Genomic DNA, 22,518 nt, shown 5'->3' with positions numbered 1-22,518 from the left:
TAACAACTGTGTATTATCTTTGTGCCACCCTGTAACATCCTAGACACAATATTCAGTCTCTTTGATGAGTAGACCACCAAACATGAGTGCCCACCAAACATTTCTTGTGGGGGCAACTTCCCAAAGGGCTTGGATAGGTTTGGTAATGCACAACTCTACCTATGCCCCTAGCTTTCTTATCACATCAGCTACCACCATACTTGCTTTTCACTTCTTGGAATTCCACATCTTTCCCCTATGTTAGGCAGAGAAGCTTCTCTCTTCCTGGGTGGACACCCAGGCCCTGGAGGATTCAGGTGCTAATCTAAGCACTTAGTCATAGTATATTTTTCCCAGCAAAGTCATGTTTCAACTTCAGAGGCAATCTGGTGCCGGCTGTTAGGTAGAAACATTTTTGCCACTGTCTTGTTACCAACACAGAAGACAATAAAACAAACCAAGAAGAATTAAAATTGTTTCTTCCAACTCTGGTGCCTACATGCTAATGGAGTTGAAACAGTATGCTCATGCCATTTGGATTTCTGGATCTTGGTGCTTCCTGTCAGTTAATTCATCAAAACCAGTGTAGTGGGAAGAAAATCTTGTCTAGTATGGTAGTGAAGAGCATAAGCCTTAGAGTTGGGTTTTTTGGTTTTGAGACTTAGTAGCTGTATGACGTCATACAAATTATCAATCCATCTGAACCTTATTTTCTTTGCCTCATGTAAAGAAGGAATAAATATATAACTTGTACGGATGTTTACAAATTAAACGATAGGCCCATACACCATTTTTTTTTCTTACAAAATCTCCCTTTTTATGCAAAATGGGGCCTGACAGGAACTCTTGTGAGAAATGCAGATTTGCTGGCCATAACTGAGACCCACTGAATCAGAATCTGCATTTTACCAAGACCCTCAGGTGATTCTCATGTACACTGAAGTTTGCAAAAGAACTAATCTAGTCAATAACAGATGAGAAATGACAACAATTTCTTAAGGAAATTGCCCATTTAATTTTTCATATACTAACATTTTATATGGTTTTTGCTCCTATGCTAATCAATACCCTTTTTTTTAAAACTAGGCAAACTTGGAAGTTTTGATTCCTTCGTGATCTTTAGAGACTTTCCTTCATACTGAAAATATTAATAATAAATGAAATGGAAGGAATGCCAGCCTATTCTCATCATGGCCTTTGTATGGCCCTAGTTTTTTCTCCAAACCACCTCCAGCTTTGGGAAAATGTGCCCATTGTCAAAAGTCAGGAGATGGAGACAAAGATTAACACTGAAATCTTTAGAAAAAAATTATGTCTGTTTGCAGTTGCATGACACTTCACCAAGCTTTTCTAGAACACTGTTCTCAAGCTCTAAAAATATAGATTAATACATTCACTTGTAAAGTTGTGAAAATCAAATGAACACTGTATGGAAAAGTTCCTAATGCAATGCCCAGCATATAATCAGTGCTCAAGAAATGTTAGTCATTTCCCTTCCTGTTCATGCTTGCTCTGTTGTAATTATCTTTTAAATGCCCATATTCCATACTAGGCTGTGAACATCAGAGGGATGGAATTTATTTCTTTTAGATATCTAAGTCATAAATACAGGACCTTCCACATAATTTATCTATAATTATAGATAATACATAATTTCTGTCTTTAGCTATTTCTCATACATTTATGTAAACCAGGACCAATGATTGATTGAAAGATTCATTTATGGAATTATTAGACAAGTAATTATTGTGCAGCTAAGAGGGATGATACTTATATATCTCATATATTATCTCACAACAGAATGTAAAATTAAATTGTGATCAAGTGCTGTAAAAGGTACACGGTGCTCTAAGAATGTAGTAGGTGAGAAAACTGTTAGAATAAGAACAGCTCAGCACTGTAAAAGGTACACGGTGCTCTAAGAATGTAGTAGGTGAGAAAACTGTTAGAATAAGAACAGCTCAGCAAGGTTCTGTCTTCTTGGCATGTTTTCCATTGGTCTAGCATGTCACTATCTTCTACTATGGTCTGATTTACTTTTTTTGGATTTTTTCTTAAGTTGGAAAATCTCCTGAGGCACTGCTTCCAGAAGGCCAGTGTTCAAATGAACCACTAGTGAGAAGATTAGGTGTAGAGAGATGGATAAGGCCGCTAGTATCTTCCTTAGCCCTCTTCTATTAATTAACATATTGGTACTGATTATCCTGTCAGAATAGTTTAGAGGGCTTCCCTGGTGGCGCAGTGGTTGAGAGTCCGCCTGCCGAGGCAGGGGACACGGGTTCGTGCCCCGGTCCGGGAAGATCCCACATGCCGCGGAGCGGCTAGGCCCGTGAGCCATGGCCGCTGAGCCTGCGCGTCCGGAGCCTGTGCTCCGCAACGGGAGAGGACACAACAGTGAGAGGCCCGCGTACCACAAAAAAAAAAAAAAAAAAGAATAGTTTAGATACTGTCACTTCGGGAAGACAATTGAGTCACAGAACAGTTGAGTTCAATGATATTTGTGACATAAAGGAGGTTCAAATCCCCAGGTAGATGGGGGATACTCTGAGCTCACCCAGCTAAGGAACCTGGGCGACCCCAGTCAGGCCATTAATCCTTCCACAAGGAGGACACAGGTTTCATCACATTGCTGAGTGATTATGTCAAAGGAAAACACTTCATTTTACAATTTTAATTATACTGGAATTTTAAAAATCATCTCCAGCTGATAACCATGGCTTCCTGTATCTATAATCCCCCTGTATGCTAACACTACTTTTAAATTTGCGATTCTGTTTGCAGCCCACAAATGACGAAGAGAAGTGGGTGGTACTCAGCGAGTTAGGGAATTTGCTCATAGGAAGCTCCTGTTGAGGAATAACGGGCTGGGGATGAAGCCAGGCCTTTTCGCGCTCCCCCAGTTGATGCCCTACCTGTTCCTGTAGTAGTACTGATGTGCTACAGTCGTCGACCGAGCTTGCAACCGGGCTAACGTGGCCATAGCCTCAGCGCGCCAGCTGCACCACTGGAGTTACTCTGGGTCTCCTAGGCAACTGGGCTAAACCATTCCGCTGGTCCCGGGGGTTCAACTTTTCGTTGACTTTACATTTTCTCCCTCACACTGTTTCAGTTTCCGGAAGACTAGAAAGAAAAATTAAGAAATTTTTCTTATGAAAAATTTCAAATTATTGGCTTCTATATCTTCTGCGAGCAAAAGGAGGAGACTCTCGGAGAAGGAAGCTGGGGTGGGGGCGGGGAGGAGAACTAATGGTTGCTCCCGGCATCCGGTTTCCGCCTCCAGTCGGCTTCCGGAAGCTCAGCTCAAAATGCTGAACTGCTCCTGGGAAGCCGCTGGTGCTGTGGCAATTGGAGTCTGTTCTCGGGCCTGAGGCTCGAGGCCAGGCTCCTGGGTGTCGTTAATGTTCGGGGCCGCCGGGCGCCAACCGATCGGAGCTCCAGCCGCCGGGAACAGCTGGTGAGGCTGGCGGCCCAGGGGATGGGAGATCTGGAAAGGGTGTGACGGCCGGAGGCCGCTGGACCTGGAATGGAAGGGGGAGGGAGTTGTAATGGATGATCTGAAGACCTTTAGGCCTTGCTCTCACTCGTGCCTGGGATGGACGCAGTTTGAGGAAGGCGTTGAGGTGTGTGCTAAAGATTTGCGAAGGAATACAGTTAATGCTTGCTGATGGCTTGTCTACCACGCCACGATAATTTAGGCGTGAACCTTTCTGTACTCCAGGAGCAATTCACTTCCTCATCGATTGTTGACAAGACGAGGGTACAGAAGAATGTATCTTAATATAGGCCTTATTTCCTCATTTGCCTTTTTAAATTTACTAGATTATCCCAGGTGTTTTGGAAGATCAAATCCCAGAAATCTAGACTCCTGGAAGTTCAGTAGTGGAGGAGACTTCGCCCTCCTACCCCGGGTTTTTGGAGTAGGAGTAACCTACCAGTTTCCGCCCCTTGAACGTTCCATTTTAGTTCAGATGAGATGTGCATGGGGTGTCCCTTGAGAACATGTAAATGTCAGGATTAAATTTGTAGTTCGACTACAGTATCATAGCACCAACGCCACTTTAGAATAATAAACTGCTTTGACTTGTCAGGGTGCTTTCACAAATACACACACTTTACCTTTATGACAGCCCTATGCTAGGAGATGATCAGAGGCACAGAATAGTTCAGTGACTTGTCCAGTGTTGAGATGCATCCTTTAGTCCTAGAGCTAGAAGCTGGGTTTTGGATTTCTAGTTGAAAGCTCTGTAATTCCGGTCTTGTTTTTCTCCCAAACCCTTTTCCTCCAAGTCTACCTAAGACTAACAGTGAAAGAAGCAAAATTTCCACTGACTGGCCTCAAACATAAAGTGTTGAACAACAGGTGAAATGCAGCTGTAATATGTCTGTCCATTCCTAGATCTGCAGCAAATGAGAATATGGGGGATTCTAGTAGCCTGTGATCTGAAGAATTTCTTTTGCATCACCTATCACTGAAAAGTTAAAAGAATATCTTGCCTAAACTGTTTTGAATGAGATCATATCATTCTGTAGTTCATTTTATAATGAATATAGACTTGTTTATGCTCCTTTTTAAAAAATTGTCTTAGTTGAAATATAGTTGATGTACAATATTGTATTAGTTTCAGGTGTCCAGCATTGTGATTCAGTATTTTTACAGATTATACTCCATTGAAAGTTATTACAAGATAAGGCGGAGGGGCAAATTAGGGGCATGGGCTGAAGACATACAAACAACTATGTATAGAATAGATTAGCAACAAGGATATACTGTATAGCACAGGGAACTATAGCCATTATCTTGGTTATGCTCCTTTTAAATGCTCACATTATCCTGTGAGAAAAATAGCACTTTTTTTTAAAATGGTGAAGCAATTAGCATAAAATAAAACACATAGTTCTTAAGTGTTTAGTATTTTTAGTTTTGACAGTTGTATACACTGTGTAACCACAACACAAAACAAGATATGGGACATTTCCATCACCTCAGGGTTCCCTCTCCAGGGTACCTTTCTTAATGTTTCACCATTAAGCATCTCTTTAAGAGGGGGGGAAGACAAAATGTGCTCTGTAGACTGGTCTGCTCTTGTTATAGTGATACTGATTTGTGTGATAAGTGACTATTTAATTTAAAAGTATGACTCTTTCAACTCCTTTCTCACCCTTCCACCTTCCACCCAATTCATGGTTAGGTACCTCTTTATAATATAGAGATACTATGCCTGTGTGTTTTATGCCAGTGACGAAATATCAGTGCCACTAGGGATGCTACTACTAAGCAGTTATTTGGTGCCGGGTTTTAAGTACATGTATCATCTCTTGTAAGTTTTTTGAGGTAGGTGCTATTATTTTTTGCATTTTAGAGGTGGTGAGACAGGAGCAAATGTAGTTTAAATATACATCCAAGTATCATATTTGCAGTATGATTACAGTATATCTAAAAAAAAAAAATTCTTAACTCTCCTAGCATACTGCCTATGTGTCCGAATGAGATTCCATATCACAAGGAGTATATAAACCGGAAAGTATATGCCCAGATTCGTTAACCAGGCTAGAATTCCTGATGTATCTAACTCCCATCTTGAGTTCAACTTTTTCTCCAATGTCCAGGCTGGTTTTTCAATTTTCAGGCACCACATGGGTAAATGTAGATGATTCCTTTCTTTCTTAATAGTTTGTTAAAAGGTAGAACTGATATATTATTTTATAATTTAAAAGCCTAAGGAAGAAAAGTTTTATACAATTAAATAATAAAAATTCTATGTTTTTTGTGTGTCAGGAAATATATGTTTTTTGTGCAAGTTATTATATAACTTTAGTTATTTAGTTATTTAGTTAACTTTAGTTGTTTAGTTAACTAGTTATTATATAACTAGTTATTATATAATATAGTTCATATTATATTTTTATAAAATCTTTATAGCTGGAATGTCTATCTTCTCTTCCTGCCACCTCATTCACATACAATTTTGAAAGTAGGGTCCAAAAAGTATCTATTTTGGTACTTAAAATGTTAACCTGCCTTTTAAAATTTGAGTCATTTAATGGACAAATCACATTTAGAATTTTGACACACTTTATTACTTTTTACTTTATCAGTGCTTTATATTTAAAGTCAATTTCTGAGGGTTTTTTCTGGGGGGGGAAAGATTTTGAAGGTTGAACTGAACAGATTTTTTAAATTAGTTCTTGATAATGAAACTATTGAATCATTATTGATCTACTGAGCTATAGTATCTATTTATTTCACTTTATGTGACTTTGCTTTAAAAGAAAGCCCATTACAAATAAACTATTGATTCTGGAACTTTTCTTCTATCATTTCATTTCTATTTGCTATTTTGATTTTCTTTAGGTCTGGAAAACTGCATAGTGAATATGTGCTTTTTAAATAACTGCTTTTTTTTTTGGCCTTTTGTCTTGAACTCAGTTTCATACTGTCAGGTTTGTCTGAGTCAGGTTTCTGTAATTTGAAATCTGGATTGTTCAAATTTTCAGTCAAGTCATATATTTCCTTTGTTGTTTGTTCATTCATTGTCATTGATTGGTTTGTTCATCCAGCAGACTTTTTTAAAACATCTGTTATGTGCCAAGCATTATGCTAGGTACTTGTAATTAATATTCAGTTGTCTTCATTCTCATTCCTATTCTAGGAATTCAGAATATATTCAAAAATATTGAGTAGTCACCATGTGTGAGCAATGCGTGAGACTCATTTCCTAAATATTAGAAGGTTGCCTAGATGCACTTTAATATTTGCTTGTTAACAAGAATTGTTATGAATTAGTTTTTAGGCTTTACATTGTTTGTTTCAGACTTTGACTTTATTTCCTTAGGCAGTTTTTTATTCAATAGTTTACTTTTTGAAAGTGTTTACAGTATAAGGAAAGAAGTTTGAATGACTCTTGAAGTCGTTAAATGAAAAAAAATCAAAAGAATGATCTTCAAATTTAAATAATGAATGAGCTGCCTTATTAGATCACTATTTGGAAAATAGAATTAGAAAATCACTGTTTGGAAAGTAGAATTAGATTTTTTTTTTGGTAAAGCCATGTATGAACTGCTTTTTGTCACGTTGCTAGGGTAAGGAGGAAAGAAAGCTTTCTGGGGGTTCCCATGGTGACAGAAGTGACAAAGTAGTGGCTGCCAGCAACACCTCTAGTTGAGTGCAAGTCAGTAGAACTTTTGCTCCCATCATGGGAAATGAGTTTTTCTGTTTGGTGGCGAACCTTGTGGCTCTTAACTTGGAAGGATGATATCCTTTCATCTTTTTTTTTCTTATATCTGTATATTAATTATTAGGATAGGAGTAGGTCAAATACACAGCATTAATTTTTTTTTAACCTGAGATTTTTGGGTTTGTTTGTTTTTTGATCGATAAAAGTCTTTAAGGAAGTGCTTAAATTTCTTGAAATTCTATGAAAGATTTTTACAAATGTCTGTTAACTCCTCTCTCACCGTCATTCAGAGAGGTTCAAGAACTCAGAAAAGTTGATGGTCTTAGCTTTTATTATGACATACTCAGGATCCATAGTATACTTTGTACCTTAAAAGAAGAATGATTTGGTATTTCAATAACAGTTTCCTCTTATTTGTGTGTAGAGGTTGTTGAAAGATGAAATAACTGCTCTCACACATAAGTACCCATTCTTATCCTCACAGGATCCCTACAAGATAGTCATACACATTTTTATGATGAAAAAACAGTAATTTGTCCAAGGTCCTCTGGCTGATGACTATAGTATAATTTAGCTTCCAAATTCTTGCTTTGACTCTTAAAGCTCATGTTCCCTACAGTTTCCTCCCAGCCTTTTTTCCCCCTAGTGAATTCTATTCCATATTTATTGCCTAGTGTCAATGTAAAGTTGTAATTAATCATTTGCATGTTTTAGAATAAGATAGATTCCCCACCCACCATGCTACTTTTTTAAAAAAGAGAGATTACTTACAATTAATGGTTTATATTGATATGTCAAGGAATTTCTAAACTAGCCCAAGTGTTACCATTTAATGTTAGTTATTCTTAATTTCCTATGATCTGTCCCAAAATACATAAATAGAGAAAATTGAAGATGTAATCTCTTAATAGGTTACTAGACTGAGATAAAGACTTGTTTGAACAAATAATGTTACCATTAAGGAAGGAAATCTGTAAATTCCTATGAGCAGCAGAAATCTTAATCAAACTTTAGAATATTCTTATGAATCATATTTTGTTAAATTAGTCATAAAATTTAGCCCTTGATGTGGCATCTTTAAGCCTCATCATTTGCCTGTTTAGTCTCCCACGGTCATGGTCTACAGTATTATGTGTTCATTTTAATCTGTTTGGCTATTTGCTATATACTTTTAGGACCAACCAACCTTTCCTATCTTAAGTAAAAGCTAACATGAATATCAAGGCATGCTAATTCCAAAACTATTTTCTTCTTAAGCATTGGGTAGTAATAGTATATATTCATCAGCATAGTTCTTGACTATGTACTGTTGGTTCAGTGTTTTTGTACTCACTGAATTTTTATTCATACAGAATCTAACACGTAAATCGTTATTCCCTCAAATTTTTGAAGTCAATTGAACAGTTGTATTTAGCAGTAGGTACCTTTTAGCACTCCACTCCTAAAATTACTTAACTTTGTAGAAGATCTAATCTTTTACAGAGATGAAGATGAGAATTTTACCATGTACGAGGTGGTAAAGAGTTTAATTTATTTTTCCTTAACTAGATATGTGAAAGCTGTAGTCAATTACCCTTTAGGTATATCTGGAAGATTTTTGTTTTATAATGAACTTGGTGGGTTTATTCAGTAGACACACATGTCCATCCTCTTGTTATAGTTATTTTATCGGTATCCAGAAAAGGAAATTATTCCCTAATTTTCCTATATATGCTATATTTTTCCCTTCTAGGAATAGTAGTTATTGCCAATACAGGCTTCAAAAAAGTAATAATCATTGACAAAATGGTTAGTTGTTGGTTATTGGGGGGAATTTGTTTTCTGGGCTTTCTTGGACTTCAGCTTCTGCTACGCCTGCCTCTACATTGTTGACGCCCTTTAAGGCCCTTGGTTCTTCGGTCAACTTGTCAGTTCTTTGAGGACATAGGAGCAGTAACTTAGGACTAGGGCAGCTTCCTGATTCTTCTTCCTTGAACCAAAAACATTCGAAAAAACCCTTGAACTCAGTGCAGTGTTTTCTACATTAACTCATCTTCCTCCCTCTAGAGCATACATTGTTTAGGAAGCCCTTTTCTGAATTAATTAGAACTTGGTGTTAAAGGAAGCCAAGGAGAGAAATTCACTCATTTTACTGGATGTTAAATGTTGCCTGGAGGAGGACAAACAAACAAACAAACTTGACCTTTGGCCAAATATTCTTACCTGAAACTGGCATATCAATTTCTGGGTTGATCATACATTTTATAGATTGCTCAGCATAATATAATACCACCTGAAAAAACAAAATGCTTATCTATTCAAGTCATTTCCTTTTACAAAATCCAACTTTATATAAACAGTGGGACTGTAATTTTATTCTGTTCATTTGGACTAGCTTAAGAAAACGATTAGTGAAGTGTTCTCTTAGACATTATACTCAGTGCAAACTATTCCCAAAAGATTTCATTTCCATTGGGTTCCAAATGAAGAGAAATTGTTTTATAAATGTGAATATAAAACTTACAAATTAGCTAAGTGGTAATTCACTGGATTTTACTATAATTCAGTCTTTAAAACTATGGTTGCTTAATAAACATAGATTTTTGTACAGAAAAGTTAACGTATTTCCAGTTTTCGCCTCCAGTAAGAAAGGGCTTATTTAGGAAAATATCTTTAGGATAAAATGTTTCCGGGCAATGGTCTTCAGTAACTGCCAAGGCAAAGGAAATAAATGAGCTATTGATCATGTGATGGTCTCTTATGATGACTATTTCTGTGAAACTTGTTGATGCCAGTTTTACCTGAGAGGTGTAAGTGAAGCAGCTTGACTAGCTGTAATAGTACTGGCTCATTTACAGGAGTTTTGGTTGAGATTGACTTGCAGGACTCTGGTGAGTTGAAACTAAAGGGGAAAAAGTGATTTGAACTCTGAATGTCACTTAAATGTATTTTTTCTGTGTTTTTATAGGGGTTTTTTTGAAAAGCCTTTTAAAGTAGTTTTTTCGTTGATTCATGTTTGAATCACATCATGGAATAAATTAGATTCTTCTAGTTAAAATACTTTTTATTTTCTCTTAAGAAAATCAATATAAAATCAGATAAGGCTGGCACAATTTTAATAATGTTATAAAGAAATTTTGCTTTCATTTTTAGTAATAGTATTGGTTATATTTGGTTAAACTGCATTAGTCACAGCAGTATAATGAATTAATTTAAATGAAATTAATGAATAGTATCAAATTTCAGTAGATTAAATCTGATGTGCTAAGCTTTTTCTAATGTTAGGACCAATACATTTTCTCTTCTAAAGTAAAGCACTAAAGTTTAACTTCCAAAATAACCTGCAATTTTAGTTGGAGATTATATACATGCATTGAGTTAATTAATTTCATATTACTATTTAGAACCAGTCATTCACCCATTGATAAGAAAACTATTTCTTCAAAAAGTAAATTCCTCCAGAACCAGGTGATACTGAGTCTTCCTTTAGACAAAGGATCTTTATTGTAGTACATGTTAAACTGGCTTCCAGTGAATTTTTTTAAAGGTACAGTATTGTTTTCAGAGATAATAATTCTCAGACTACGTTTCCTCCAAAGAAGTAGTGTTAAAGGAAAAAAACAAAATATTCACTGCAATAAATGGAAAACAAAAAAGGCTATTATTAACATTTAGGTATTGAAATAAGATCCATTTGGCTTATCAATGTAGTTGGAATTGTAGCCCTTGTATTGGCTTAATGCTAATTCCTATGTGATGCATATGTCTCTTCATCAAATTCAGTGTTCTGAAACCCGAGTAACCTTTTAAAGGCAAAAAAAAATTTTTAGCGGCCCTCCAGAGTTCATTTAAAATATATATATTTGAATCACCATGTTTTTGAAAAATGTTTGTGTATATAGACTTTTTGTTTATTCATTCAGAATGTCTAAGGAGATAGATCTGGAAAATACAAACCCACATTAACTGAAAGACAATGTCTTATTACTTAATTGCTTACAGTGTGCATTTTACTGAGGACTACATCACTGGTTCTTTTCGGCTCACTTTCACCACCCAGCTGCCCAGTGCCTTGTGTTGATTCAGGTCTCCCATCCCTTTTTTCTGTTCAGAAGAATACAATGCTTAACTGTGAGTCATCAGCTTCACATAGATGCGTATTAAATCTGTCTCAACAATAAATAGTATCCTCTGCTGCTAAATCAATCATAAATAAAAATGCAAACCAGATACTGGACTTGTGTAGCTGTTCTTGGCTGTAATTGGGTGAGCATTCAGGCTCGGGAACCAGATTGCCACAGTTTGAATCCTGATTCTACCACTTCCTACATGTGTCACTTTGGGCAAGCCTACCTTAACTCTCTGTTTCTGTGTATTTCTGCTACCACCTTATAGGGTTATTATGTGAAAATGAAATGAGGTAATGCATATGAAACACTTAGAAATGAGCCTGGCACATAATAAATACTCAAGTGTTGGAAGCCTTATGTGTGTTTCGTATTGTAAGTGTTAAATCCAGTTGAATCACACGTGTGTTTGTTTTCAAGTTATCATTAAAATGAAAAGATCAAGTTGAAAGTCGTTAAAGGGAACTTGTGAACACCTGAAATTATAAACTATAAAGATTGTATGTAGACCAGAGGTCAGCAAACTATGGCTGGCCATCACTTGATTTTGTAAATAAAATTTTATTAGAACATAGCCATATCCATTCATTTCCATATTTCTTATGATTAACTTGGCCTTACCATGGGAAAAGTTGAGTAGTTGTGACAGACACCTAATGGCCTGTGGAGCCTACAATATTTTCTACTTGGTCCTTTATAGAAAATTTGCCTACCCCTGCTATAGACTCTAGACACTATACAGTCCTTTATAATCGAGAATATTTTGATCCTAGGTGCTTCTAGAACTCAGTTTAAGAAATGATTGTTCATGATCTTCATAAGAACGGTGCATATTTGAATTACCTGTAATGTTTAAAAAATAAAATCATGTGTCTGGGCGCTGTTGGGTTTGGAAAGGACCCATATAATTTACAAAGGTTCCCAAAGAACACTAATGTTTATCCCTGCTGACTAGTGGATGATTTTCTCACATAGTTCTGTTTTTTGTTTCTGTAAGGCCTAAGAGACTGCTTCAGAGTAATGGTAAGAAAAATGATGGGCCATTTTAGATCAGTGGGCCTCCAGGTTGAATACAAACAGAGTTTCTGCTGCACTCGGTCGCGAGATTAGTGTGGTCTCAATATATGCCTAGCGTTTGGTTAAATTTTCTTTTCACATCTATTACAAACCTTGAACGTAGCTGCCTATCTGTCTGTCTGCCTCGCATGTCACGGCAGTGACTGGGTAGAGCATGTGGTGAGAAAAAGGTTGTATGTTTCCTTGTTTCCTTAGAAATGTGTGTGTGTGTGTGTGTGTGTGTGTGTGTGTGTGTGTGTGTGTGTGTGTGTGTGTGTGTGTGTGTGTGTGTGTGTGTGTGTGTGTGTGTGTGTGTGTGTGTGTGTGTGTGTGTGTGTGTGTGTGTGGTGGAGGGGGACTGAGAAAGTTCTCTTTACTCTGTATACCTGCTCTGAAAACTGGCTTTAGGAAAAGGACAGGAGTAGACTAAGGTATGGTGATTTAAGCAGAAATAACTTTTCCATAATTAGACAGTAAAAATATAAAATCACTGGGTTCTTTCATTGCTGATATTATGCTTACTCTATCTTGAAGTAATTCCTGTGTTTAATAAAAGCACTTATACAAGAAAAAACTTAAAAGTGAGTCAGAATATTTGGAACTGTAATGTCTTAGATAGGAAAATTAAGCAGCTTTTACACAGTTCTTTATAATAACTATTCATTCTAGTCAGATTTAGAATGAATTGTCTGCTGCAATAAACCAGGTTAATATGGTTGACTCTGACTATTTAAATTTCTTTTTCTTTCTTTAAAAAAATGTAGGCATTTCAGTCGAACCATGGAAGAACTGGTTCATGATCTTGTCTCAGCCCTGGAGGAGAGCTCGGAGCAAGCTCGAGGTGGATTTGCCGAAACTGGAGACCATTCCCGAAGTATCTCTTGCCCTCTGAAACGCCAGGCCAGGAAACGGAGAGGGAGAAAACGGAGGTCGTATAATGTTCATCACCCGTGGGAGACCGGTCACTGCTTAAGTGAAGGCTCTGATTCTAGTTTAGAAGAACCAAGCAAGGACTATAGAGAGAATCACAATAATAATAAAAAAGATCACAGTGACTCTGACGACCAAATGTTAGTGGCAAAGCGCAGGCCATCGTCGAACTTAAATAATAACGTTCGAGGGAAAAGACCTCTCTGGCATGAGTCTGATTTTGCCGTGGACAGCCTTGGGAACAGAACTCTGCGCAGGAGGAGGAAGGTCAAGCGCATGGCAGTGGACTTCCCGCAGGACAGCGCTAACAAGCGAACGGTGACCCAGCCCCTCGAAGGCTGTAGAGATCAGGACATGGACCATGACAACAGAGCTTACCAATGTCACGAGTTTACCAAGAGCAAGGTCAAGAAGAGGAAATTGAAAATAGTTAGACAAGGACCCAAAATCCAAGATGAAGGAGTAGTCTTAGAAAGTGAGGAAACGAGCCAGACCAATAAGGACAAAATGGGATACGAAGAGCAAAAAGTCTCAGATGAACTCATGAGTGAAAGGTGACTTTCCTATTCTCTAAATATAAAAATATGTCTCCACTGTTTGCCGTTGAATGTGTTTCGGATTTTAATTTTATTTTAAAATAATCATAAGTTATAATAATGGTAGTGATATTACCGTTTAACCGTGGTTATATTTACTTATAATTTATGATGTTTAGCACAAAGCAAAATTGCTTGTCTGATCTATGAACAGTCTTTTGATTGTGTTATAATGACTTAATTTTCAGCTACAAAGAGAAAAGGAAATGGATTTTCAATGGGAAAGAATGCTTTTGAATAACAGCGCATTTATAACTGTTAGAATTGCATTTATAATTATTTACTTGTTTAATTATAGAGCTCTAGCCATCGGTGCTTTTTAGTGTCACGGTTCATCAGTTTATTCTGATTCCTGAGAACCAAAGTGGATACCACTTCACTGTGAGCGGCTAGATATTTTAAGAAGTCTGTAGATTGCTAGGAATTCTGATCACTTATGAATTGTAAAACCCAATTTATAGTCTAGAAGCTCCTGATCTTGTCATTAGACAAATGGGAGAAGCAGTAATCCTTTGGCAGTTAGTCTAATCTGTCCATTCTAGAAAAGAGGTATACCACAATGATAGCTGTTAAGGACTGTTTTGACACCTTCAAAAGGTAAGTGATCACTTTTCTTTTACACAGAACTAATGTTACCTGCAGGAATGAGAAAACATTGACACTGTTCATCCTTTTAAGCATGTCGTTGAAATCAAATGTACAACTATGGTCAAGAAAAAAATATTCTTTAAAAATGGTCTGGGAAAGAGTATTTGATTTTTAATTGGTAAGATTGGCATCATTTTAACCATGTGGATTGTGAGCTATGGATCTCATAAGCGTATATATATATATATTTTTTTCCCCTTGTAAATGTGGTTACAGCTATGCGTAGGACCTGGTATAAGTTTATAGAATGGACCTTTTATTAGAGGTGGTTTGCTATTTATGTAATTTTCCTAAAGAACTAAAAATTACATAAATGTTTCAGGGGGGTTTTGAGAAGTTTATGGTACCTGCTTTTCTTCCAAGAAAGTTGTCATTTTTATACCGGAATGAGAATTATTTGTATGCAGGTATTGGGCTATTGTGACTGAGGACCATCCAGCTTGACTTGAAAGTAATTATCTTGCTTAGTTGCTGGGAGGGAGGGTGTGTGGCAGTGGAGATAGATCCTCAATTCTGGATTATTCACAGATTACCTGCTTTCTGGATTGATTGTGTAAGCCCCTTCTTTTATTGATGTCTTCCTTTTATTGACAGACTGGACTAGAAATGAGATAAAACTCTCTTCATTTCTATTCATTGTAAAAATATTTGAGTATTAGGTGCCATCAGGCTACCCAGCAGTCAACAGGCTAAGTACAAATATTCAAAAAGGATGTTTTCACTCTTGAATAAATTAAATTTATTTCCTCTTATTTTAAACTTACCTATACAGCTATTCTTTGTGGTCACTTAAGAGTTAGGTGCATATTCCCTCTGTGGGAAGATTGCTAAATATTTAAAGTATCTTCCCAACAAGAATAAGCATTTTTTGAGACCACTTCCAAAGCTTTCCTACTATAAAAAGCTATATATTGCCTTGGAACTGATTTATAGATAAGAACGGAACTACTTCACTCTGTGTGTGTGATTTAACACACATTTGAATAACTGCTGTTTACTGTTCACCACTCATGGTCCCAAGACAAATAAGACAGCCCCGGTTCTCTTCAGCCTCATAACCTGGAATAGCCAAACAAGCAAATGATGAAAAAGAAGTGTGCTGAGTGGAAGGTACTGGTGAGGGAAAACTTCCTAAAGAACTGTGACTGAAAGCTTTGTTCAGATATCGAGGAGTTAAGGCGGATCATCCCAGGTAGAGGGAATAATTTATGCAGAGACATGGTTGTGAAGCAAGTGCTATGTATGTGGGAAAGTATAGGTAATGTAACTGCGTTACATAAAGTGGGAGCGGAGGCTACAGCAATAATTGTGTTTTGAAGGCCTGTGTGCAATGGTAGTTTGGATTTCATCATATAAGTAATGGGAAGTCAGTGAAGAATTTTTAGTCAATTAGATTTATATTTTAGCAAGATACCTGACCTTGACAACAGTGGCTCGTCTAGTTTTGGCTGACCTCCGGTCCATCCTTAAGAGGGAGGTGAATTACGGCAGCAGTAGTAGAGGACAAAAAAAATATAGGAGCAGTTTTAAGAGTTGGAATAAGTGGAAGGTTGGCTGCCTATATTTTTGGGAGGATGAATGAGAAAGAGGAGTCTCAGATGATGCACAGGTAACAAGAATAGAAAATATAGGAAATGAACAGATCGGGGCAGGGGATTGGGATTGGTATCCATGCATTAATTCAACAAGCATTCATGGAATATATTCTCCTCTAAACACTGTGCTATAAAAGTCATACTAAAAAAAAGTGGGAAGAGGTGTCCTTGAAGATAAGCCATAATGACCCTCAGCTCCTGAAAATCGAAAACCTTGCTTTTGTTTAAGTTCTTGTTCTGATTTATTGTACCCACTAACAACTACATGATATACTTGGAGCAACTAGCTAGATGTCAATTAGATGAAATGTAAATAAGGAAGCATGTTGTTTAAAACACGTGTAAAAACATCTCAAAGTAGGCCAAGGATCGTTAAGGGCTAAGAGCTGATCTTAGAGAGGGAATTCTGATTTTCTTGTATCTTTAAGAAGAACAGCAGGCAGAGAAGAGAGAGGAGATAGGGATACCTCTTGGAGAAAGGACATAAACAAAAGGACCAGAGATGGGGATGGGAAGAATTTAAGTGGGAGCCCATCCATGGAAAGCCTTGATAACTAAATTTAAGCCTATAAATCTGAGGAAGTAATTTAAGAATTTTTTTTGAATTTAATTTTTTTATACAGCAGGTTCTTATTAGTTATCTATTTTATACATAAAAATTTTAATAGACTTTTTTTTTACACACAGACATATATGCACCTGTATGCTTTATAAACTTTCTTTTAGAATAGTTCTAGATTTATAGAAAGCTTGCAAAGATAGCACAGTTTCTGTATACCCTGTTCCCATACATCCTACACCCAGCTTCTCCTATTAGTAATATCATCCATTTACTATGGTACATTTGTCAGAACTAATGGGCCAGTGTTGACACATTAACGGAAGTCAATACTTTATTAGAATTTCTTTTGTTTTTATTTACTGTCCTTTTTGTGGTCCAGGATCCCATCCAGGATACCATAATATTTTTAGTCAACCAGTTATGTTTTGAAAAGATGAAGCTGGCTATGTGTAGAATAGATTAAAGCGGATAAATCTGAACTCAGAGAGATTGGAAGACCATTGAAAAAAATAAATAAATAAAGGCACATAGATTCACAGCCCTTTATCTGCAAATCTGAATCCTGAAAGCTGTGAAAAACTAATTAATTTGTGGCCAGACCTAACTTGACATGTATTTAACATGGATATTCCTTCATTTAATTGAAAAAATATATTAATATGTTTGATTATGAAGTGCTACCCCAGACTCCTCTTAGGCATTTTAGAATGTACCTTTCTAAAGTGTAAAAATGTATGAATTTTAAATAATTTTGCCTCGAGGGTTTCAGAAAAAGAATTTAACCCAAGGTATGTATGTTAAGGCCCTTTATTAGAGTTGTGTTGATGAGGGCGGACGAGAAAGCACTACTCAGTCACAGAGAAAAAAAAAAATCCATAGTAGTTTGGTCAGCTAAATAGCAGAAAGATTCTGAATTGTTTTTAATACTCCACTGTGTTTTAAAAACACCACTATGTATAGAAGAGCATATCTGTTTGTAAATAAGAAAATATGTATTGATATGACGCTTTTAAAGAGTATTGTTTTCTTTCCTTAACATATGTGCAGGATAGTTTCATACATTCACTTAATTTGAAGAAAGTTAAAGAAAAAGGTACTAATTCAGTTTCTTGGGAGAATGTGCCACTTAAATTTTTATACTTTTTGTTTATATTTATTTTTTAAAAATCAAACAAAATCTGAAATGATATTTTATATTCAGAAAAAGTATGTGGATTTAGAATTTCATCTAGAATTTTAATGCTGAACTCCCAATTGAAATATTTTAAAACAGATTAGGATGCTTTTTTTTTAAAAAAACTAAGATTACAGAATTCTCCCTGTTGATGGGAAAGTATTATAATTTAAAAATCACCTGGGGTGATTTCCTGATTGGTTAGAATTAAGAATTACAGTAAAAAGAGAGTATATGAGAATTTTTAAGAACATCACTCAATATTATTTAAAAACTAAACCCCGTATTATCTGACCTTGTCCTTATGGTTTTTTTAACTAACTAGACTCTCATATAAGCATCGCTTCTGATAAAACTAAGTGACAGTTTAATTCATGTCAGTTGAATATTTACTATTTATTTTCATTTATATGTTAAGTTTGACTCTGTATCATACTCTCCAACTTCTGTGGAAATAATAAGAACCTGTTATTTTTGTATACTTCCTCCTTAATAATTGGCAATATTCATTTTCTGCTCAGAGAGACCTTAGCTTTGATTTAATGGATTGTTACCATTGTAAACTTTTTTCCTCCTTGCCAAATAATAGAGTTGTTGGGAATTCTTAAGTAATGTCTCTTCTGGAATATTTGCAAATATGGTTATGAAAAGTAATTCTATCCCAGGCCCTTGTATTTATTTCATGTGCTGAAGAAAGGCTGAGCCTGCCTTTGATTGGGACTTTCCCCATTTTATTGCGCAGTGGTGTTCAGGGCTCAAGCTGAATTGCCTGGAATAAGAAAGGAGCAGTAAGCATTTGATGAAAGCAGATAATAAAGTGCATCAATTGTGTCAGCACCTCGTTGCAGTCACATCTGGCTTGCTGTCAGAGTCCCATTAGATTCCTGTGGTTTTATGTGCCAAAAATAATATGCTCTGTAGTTAATGGAACCGAGATATTTGCAGTTTGATTAAAAAAAATCATCTTATTTTCTTTCAGATCTTTGTCAGGCTTAAGTTCCATCTCTGAGCTGCCATGTCTCTTTAAAATTTGACAACTGAGAGATCAATTGTTCTTTTGATCTGTTTTTTCTTTTCTTTTCCCTTATTTTAGTGAATCCAGCAGTCTCAGCAGCACTGATGCTGGCTTGTTTACCAATGATGAGGGAAGACAAGGTACTGAGATGCCATTTTTTTATCTCTTTGTGAAAAATGCCTTCATTTTTAAGTTGTGCTTATTACTAGTTGTTTCATAAATTGATGACTGCAATCCATTTACCTTAGTGCAATCCACACACTGCTTAGTGGGCTGGGGTTTAGTTATCTCCAAAAGCTAGTCTGTGGAGCTAATAATGTTAAGGAAGGATTATCTTCCTTGAGAAAGCTTTACATACCTCAAGTCTTTTCAATTTTGTCTCTTTTAGCAAGTTCACAAGACCCTGGTTCTCATTCTCCACCTGGTTCCAAATGTATTTAATTCTGTTTAAGCATTAATAAAGGTGGATTTGCAAGTCATTTGTCATTTTTATTCAGCTGTGACATTTATTCATCCTATCCAGTTTGTAAGTAATTAGACCATTTTCCTGAATTCAATATTGTACACTGTTAAACAGTAATGTCTTTCAACTTACATCTTTCCCATCTTTGAAATTTCCTGAAGCTTTTCACACTTTAACGTGGCATTATTTTGAAACTACCTGTCCCAGTAGAAAATATGAAAACCTTACTAAGGGGGCAGGAGACATACATACGAATACTTATCATAAGTGTTTTCTTCCTTTCTTGAGATCTTTAGAGGAAAGCAGTAATTTCTAAGGGAAAAAAAAAACCCACAAAAAAATTTTTTAATTATAAATAGTTTAATGATGTTATGAAAAAAAGGATAAAATAATAGCTGCCCCACATTTTTTTCTTAGTCTTTTCCTCCTCTTGGCAGTACAAATTAAGTAAATTAAATTATTATTCCTTTTTGCTTACTTGTAAACCATCTGTCCCTGATAAATAGATACATAATTGTTTTGAAGACCGTAGACTTCACTGAAATATGTTAGAACCTCAGGGCTAAGAGTAAGCTTGACTACCTTGATAATATACCTAAATTCTTGTTAAAACACCTATGTCTACCCAAAGTTATGTTATAAACATTGCCTTTGGTAATGAAATGAAATGAAAACACTTTTAAAAAAAATAACGTTTTGACAAGCCTATCCATCTTTGAGAAGCATTGAATGGCTTAGAATAATCTGCTAGCATTTATTGTGAACCTATCATGTTTCATATTGCTAAGTGCTTTTTTACATTTAACTTACTTTAAGTTCTTGTTTGATTCTTAATACAGCCCTATGAGATCTCCCCCTCTTTTTTTTTCCAGGTGATGAAACCCAGACTAATAAAGTTGAAGTAACTTCCCCAGTGTTACAAAACAGTAGAAATCTAATTGTTCTGTCTGACTTTAGAGCCCAAGTTCTTAATCTGTAGCTATTTGATTTCTGTATTAAGAATAAAGTTGTGTATCACATCAAAAATAAAATAACCCCATTTTTCTATTATAATGTTGTCTAATTGGAATTAAGATCTAGGGTAGTCAGTTTCAAGTGACTCCCTTTCTTTTCTTATGCTTATACCTGACCTGTGAACTTCTACTATAACTCTCAATGAAAGTACTAATATATTTGTACTTTGAATTCTTGTTTTTTTAAAAAAATATTTTTTATTAAATCCTCAATTGAAATAAACAGGTGACTTTGGTTTTCCAAATGGTTTAAATTTTTAACTCCCTCATAATTCTAAATACAGCCATTTCCCATAAAATCATTTTCAATGGAAGTTTAAGGGTTTTTTTAGTTTGTGTTTAAAAACATTTGTAGTAAGAGATTTTGGAAACCAGAAATCTTCTGTAAAGGGAAAAAGTTTACAGCAGTTGTGATGACCCTCTTAGAAGCTAGTAGTTTTTCTAAGAATCATGAAGAAGACTAATGAATCTCAGATCATATTCAAAATGTTATTTGTCTCTTATTTTTAAAACCATCTGCTTTTCTGTTTTTGCTTTTTTTGAGGTTTTTTTTGTTTTGTTTTTTTGTCTCCATATACATCTCTTTATTATTCCTTTTTTAAAAAAATACAAAATACTGTTGATTCGGGGGCTTCCCTGGTGGCGCAGTGGTTGAGAGTCCACCTGCCGATGCAGGGGACGCGGGTTTGGGCCCTGGTCCAGGAAGATCCCACATACCACGGAGCGGCTGGGCCCGTGGGCCACGGCCACTGAGCCTGCGCATCTGGAGCCTGTGCTCCACAATGGGAGAGGCCACAACAGTGAGAAGCCCACGTACTGCAAAAAAAAAAAATACTGTTGATTCACACCAAGGGCACATTTCAAACTGAATTTTAAATTGATTGTTACTTCATGGTTACACTCAAGGATGGTCCTAGAAGTCAGACTTACTATGAATAGGATTCTGTTTTAAAAATACCTTGCTTGTAGAGGTTCAGTGTAGTTTCTCTGTAAACTCTGTAGTGTTGTCACTTTTCATTTAAAATCAACTTTTTCACAACTATTTCTTAATGAACTTAATCAGATTAATTTCATTTAGTCACATCTGTTCATGATTGTTTCCCCCTTTGCACTCCATAGAAATCATGAAATTAAGCTAATTATATACCATTATCAGCTGCAAAGAACGAGTTCTATAATTTTATACCATTTAATTCCTGGCAGGAGATTTATTTTTCCTTAATATGGAAAGGGTAGTAACTTAACTGGATTTCCCTACTGTTTTTGCCAAAGGATTAACCAGTATATTATTGGTTTTCACATTTTTAAATTGGTTCTGAAACATAACATTTTATGTTATTGTTGATGAAAGTTCTTATTATAGTATTAAAAAAAATTTCTTAAGTGAAACCATGGTGTAGAATAAAAAGTTTTCTTTATAGATTATATAGATGATTGCCAGATAAAATACAGGATCCCCAATTAAATTTGAATTTTAGACAAATAATTATTTTTTAGTACAAGTAGGACCCATTTCGTATTTGGACGTATACTAAAAATTTTGTACAAATACTATATATTTATATTAAAAATGAACCATCTAAAATTCAGATTTAATTACCATCTTGTATTTTTTAAATCTGAATCTGACAACTCGGTTTATTTGGATGATAAAACTGAATCTCTGGGGGATTTCTTGTATTTGCACAGGTGATGATGAGCAGAGCGACTGGTTTTATGAAAAGGAATCAGGGGGAGCTTGTGGCATCACTGGAGTCATTCCCTGGTGGGAAAAGGAAGATCCTACTGATCTGGACAAAAATTTACCAGATCCTGTCTTTGAAAGTATCCTAACTGGTTCTTTCCCCCTTATGTCACATCCGGGAAGAAGAGGTCAGTAGCACTGCCTGACTGGTGGATACAGGGGACATATAGTCAGTCTAGGAATAGTCGTTGACAGAGGAGGCGCTAAATGGAAATGAAAGACTCTAGACGCAAGATGCTATGAGGAAACATGGTGACCAGCAATTCAGCTCCCACTGAATTCTCATGCTTTCAATTTATTAGGAAGGTTGACTTGCTTTCTTGCTAGGCCCATGGTAAAAACGTTGAAATGATAGAAAGATAAATTGGGAGGAAAGAAAAACCCTGGATAATCCTCTAATGCTTAAACAATTGGTTGTCATGTGCTGGCTGCATTAAAACCCTACTAGGCATTGGTTCGGAT

The 22,518-nt window shown here is 35.9% G+C and overlaps 2 protein-coding genes across 7 annotated transcripts in view; one reads left to right on the top strand and one right to left on the bottom strand.

Moving 5' to 3' along the window:
- The window catches only part of SPATA17 (spermatogenesis associated 17), a 193,482-nt gene extending 190,483 nt beyond the window's left edge, over window positions 1-2,999 (bottom strand). The window contains exon 1 of the mRNA XM_060142040.1: window positions 2,892-2,999. Within this exon, the coding sequence (XP_059998023.1) occupies window positions 2,892-2,959 (68 nt within the window). The 5' untranslated portion in view covers window positions 2,960-2,999. The remainder of the gene's footprint in view (window positions 1-2,891) is intronic.
- A 299-nt stretch (window positions 3,000-3,298) lies between these two features.
- GPATCH2 (G-patch domain containing 2) overlaps window positions 3,299-22,518 on the top strand; it is a 182,151-nt gene continuing 162,931 nt past the window's right edge. For all 6 annotated transcript variants that reach the window (XM_060127096.1, XM_060127080.1, XM_060127087.1 and 3 more), the window contains exons 1-4: window positions 3,299-3,433; window positions 13,081-13,800; window positions 18,915-18,976; window positions 22,002-22,184. In XM_060127096.1, the coding sequence (XP_059983079.1) occupies window positions 3,378-3,433; window positions 13,081-13,800; window positions 18,915-18,976; window positions 22,002-22,184 (1,021 nt within the window). In that variant the 5' untranslated portion in view covers window positions 3,299-3,377. The remainder of the gene's footprint in view (window positions 3,434-13,080; window positions 13,801-18,914; window positions 18,977-22,001; window positions 22,185-22,518) is intronic.

Source organism: Lagenorhynchus albirostris, chromosome 2 (assembly GCF_949774975.1).
Source record: "Lagenorhynchus albirostris chromosome 2, mLagAlb1.1, whole genome shotgun sequence".
Classification (NCBI taxonomy): Eukaryota; Metazoa; Chordata; class Mammalia; order Artiodactyla; family Delphinidae; genus Lagenorhynchus; species Lagenorhynchus albirostris.
The sequence above is the reverse complement of the archived record's forward strand: the minus strand, read 5'-3'. Positions and strand labels throughout refer to the sequence as shown.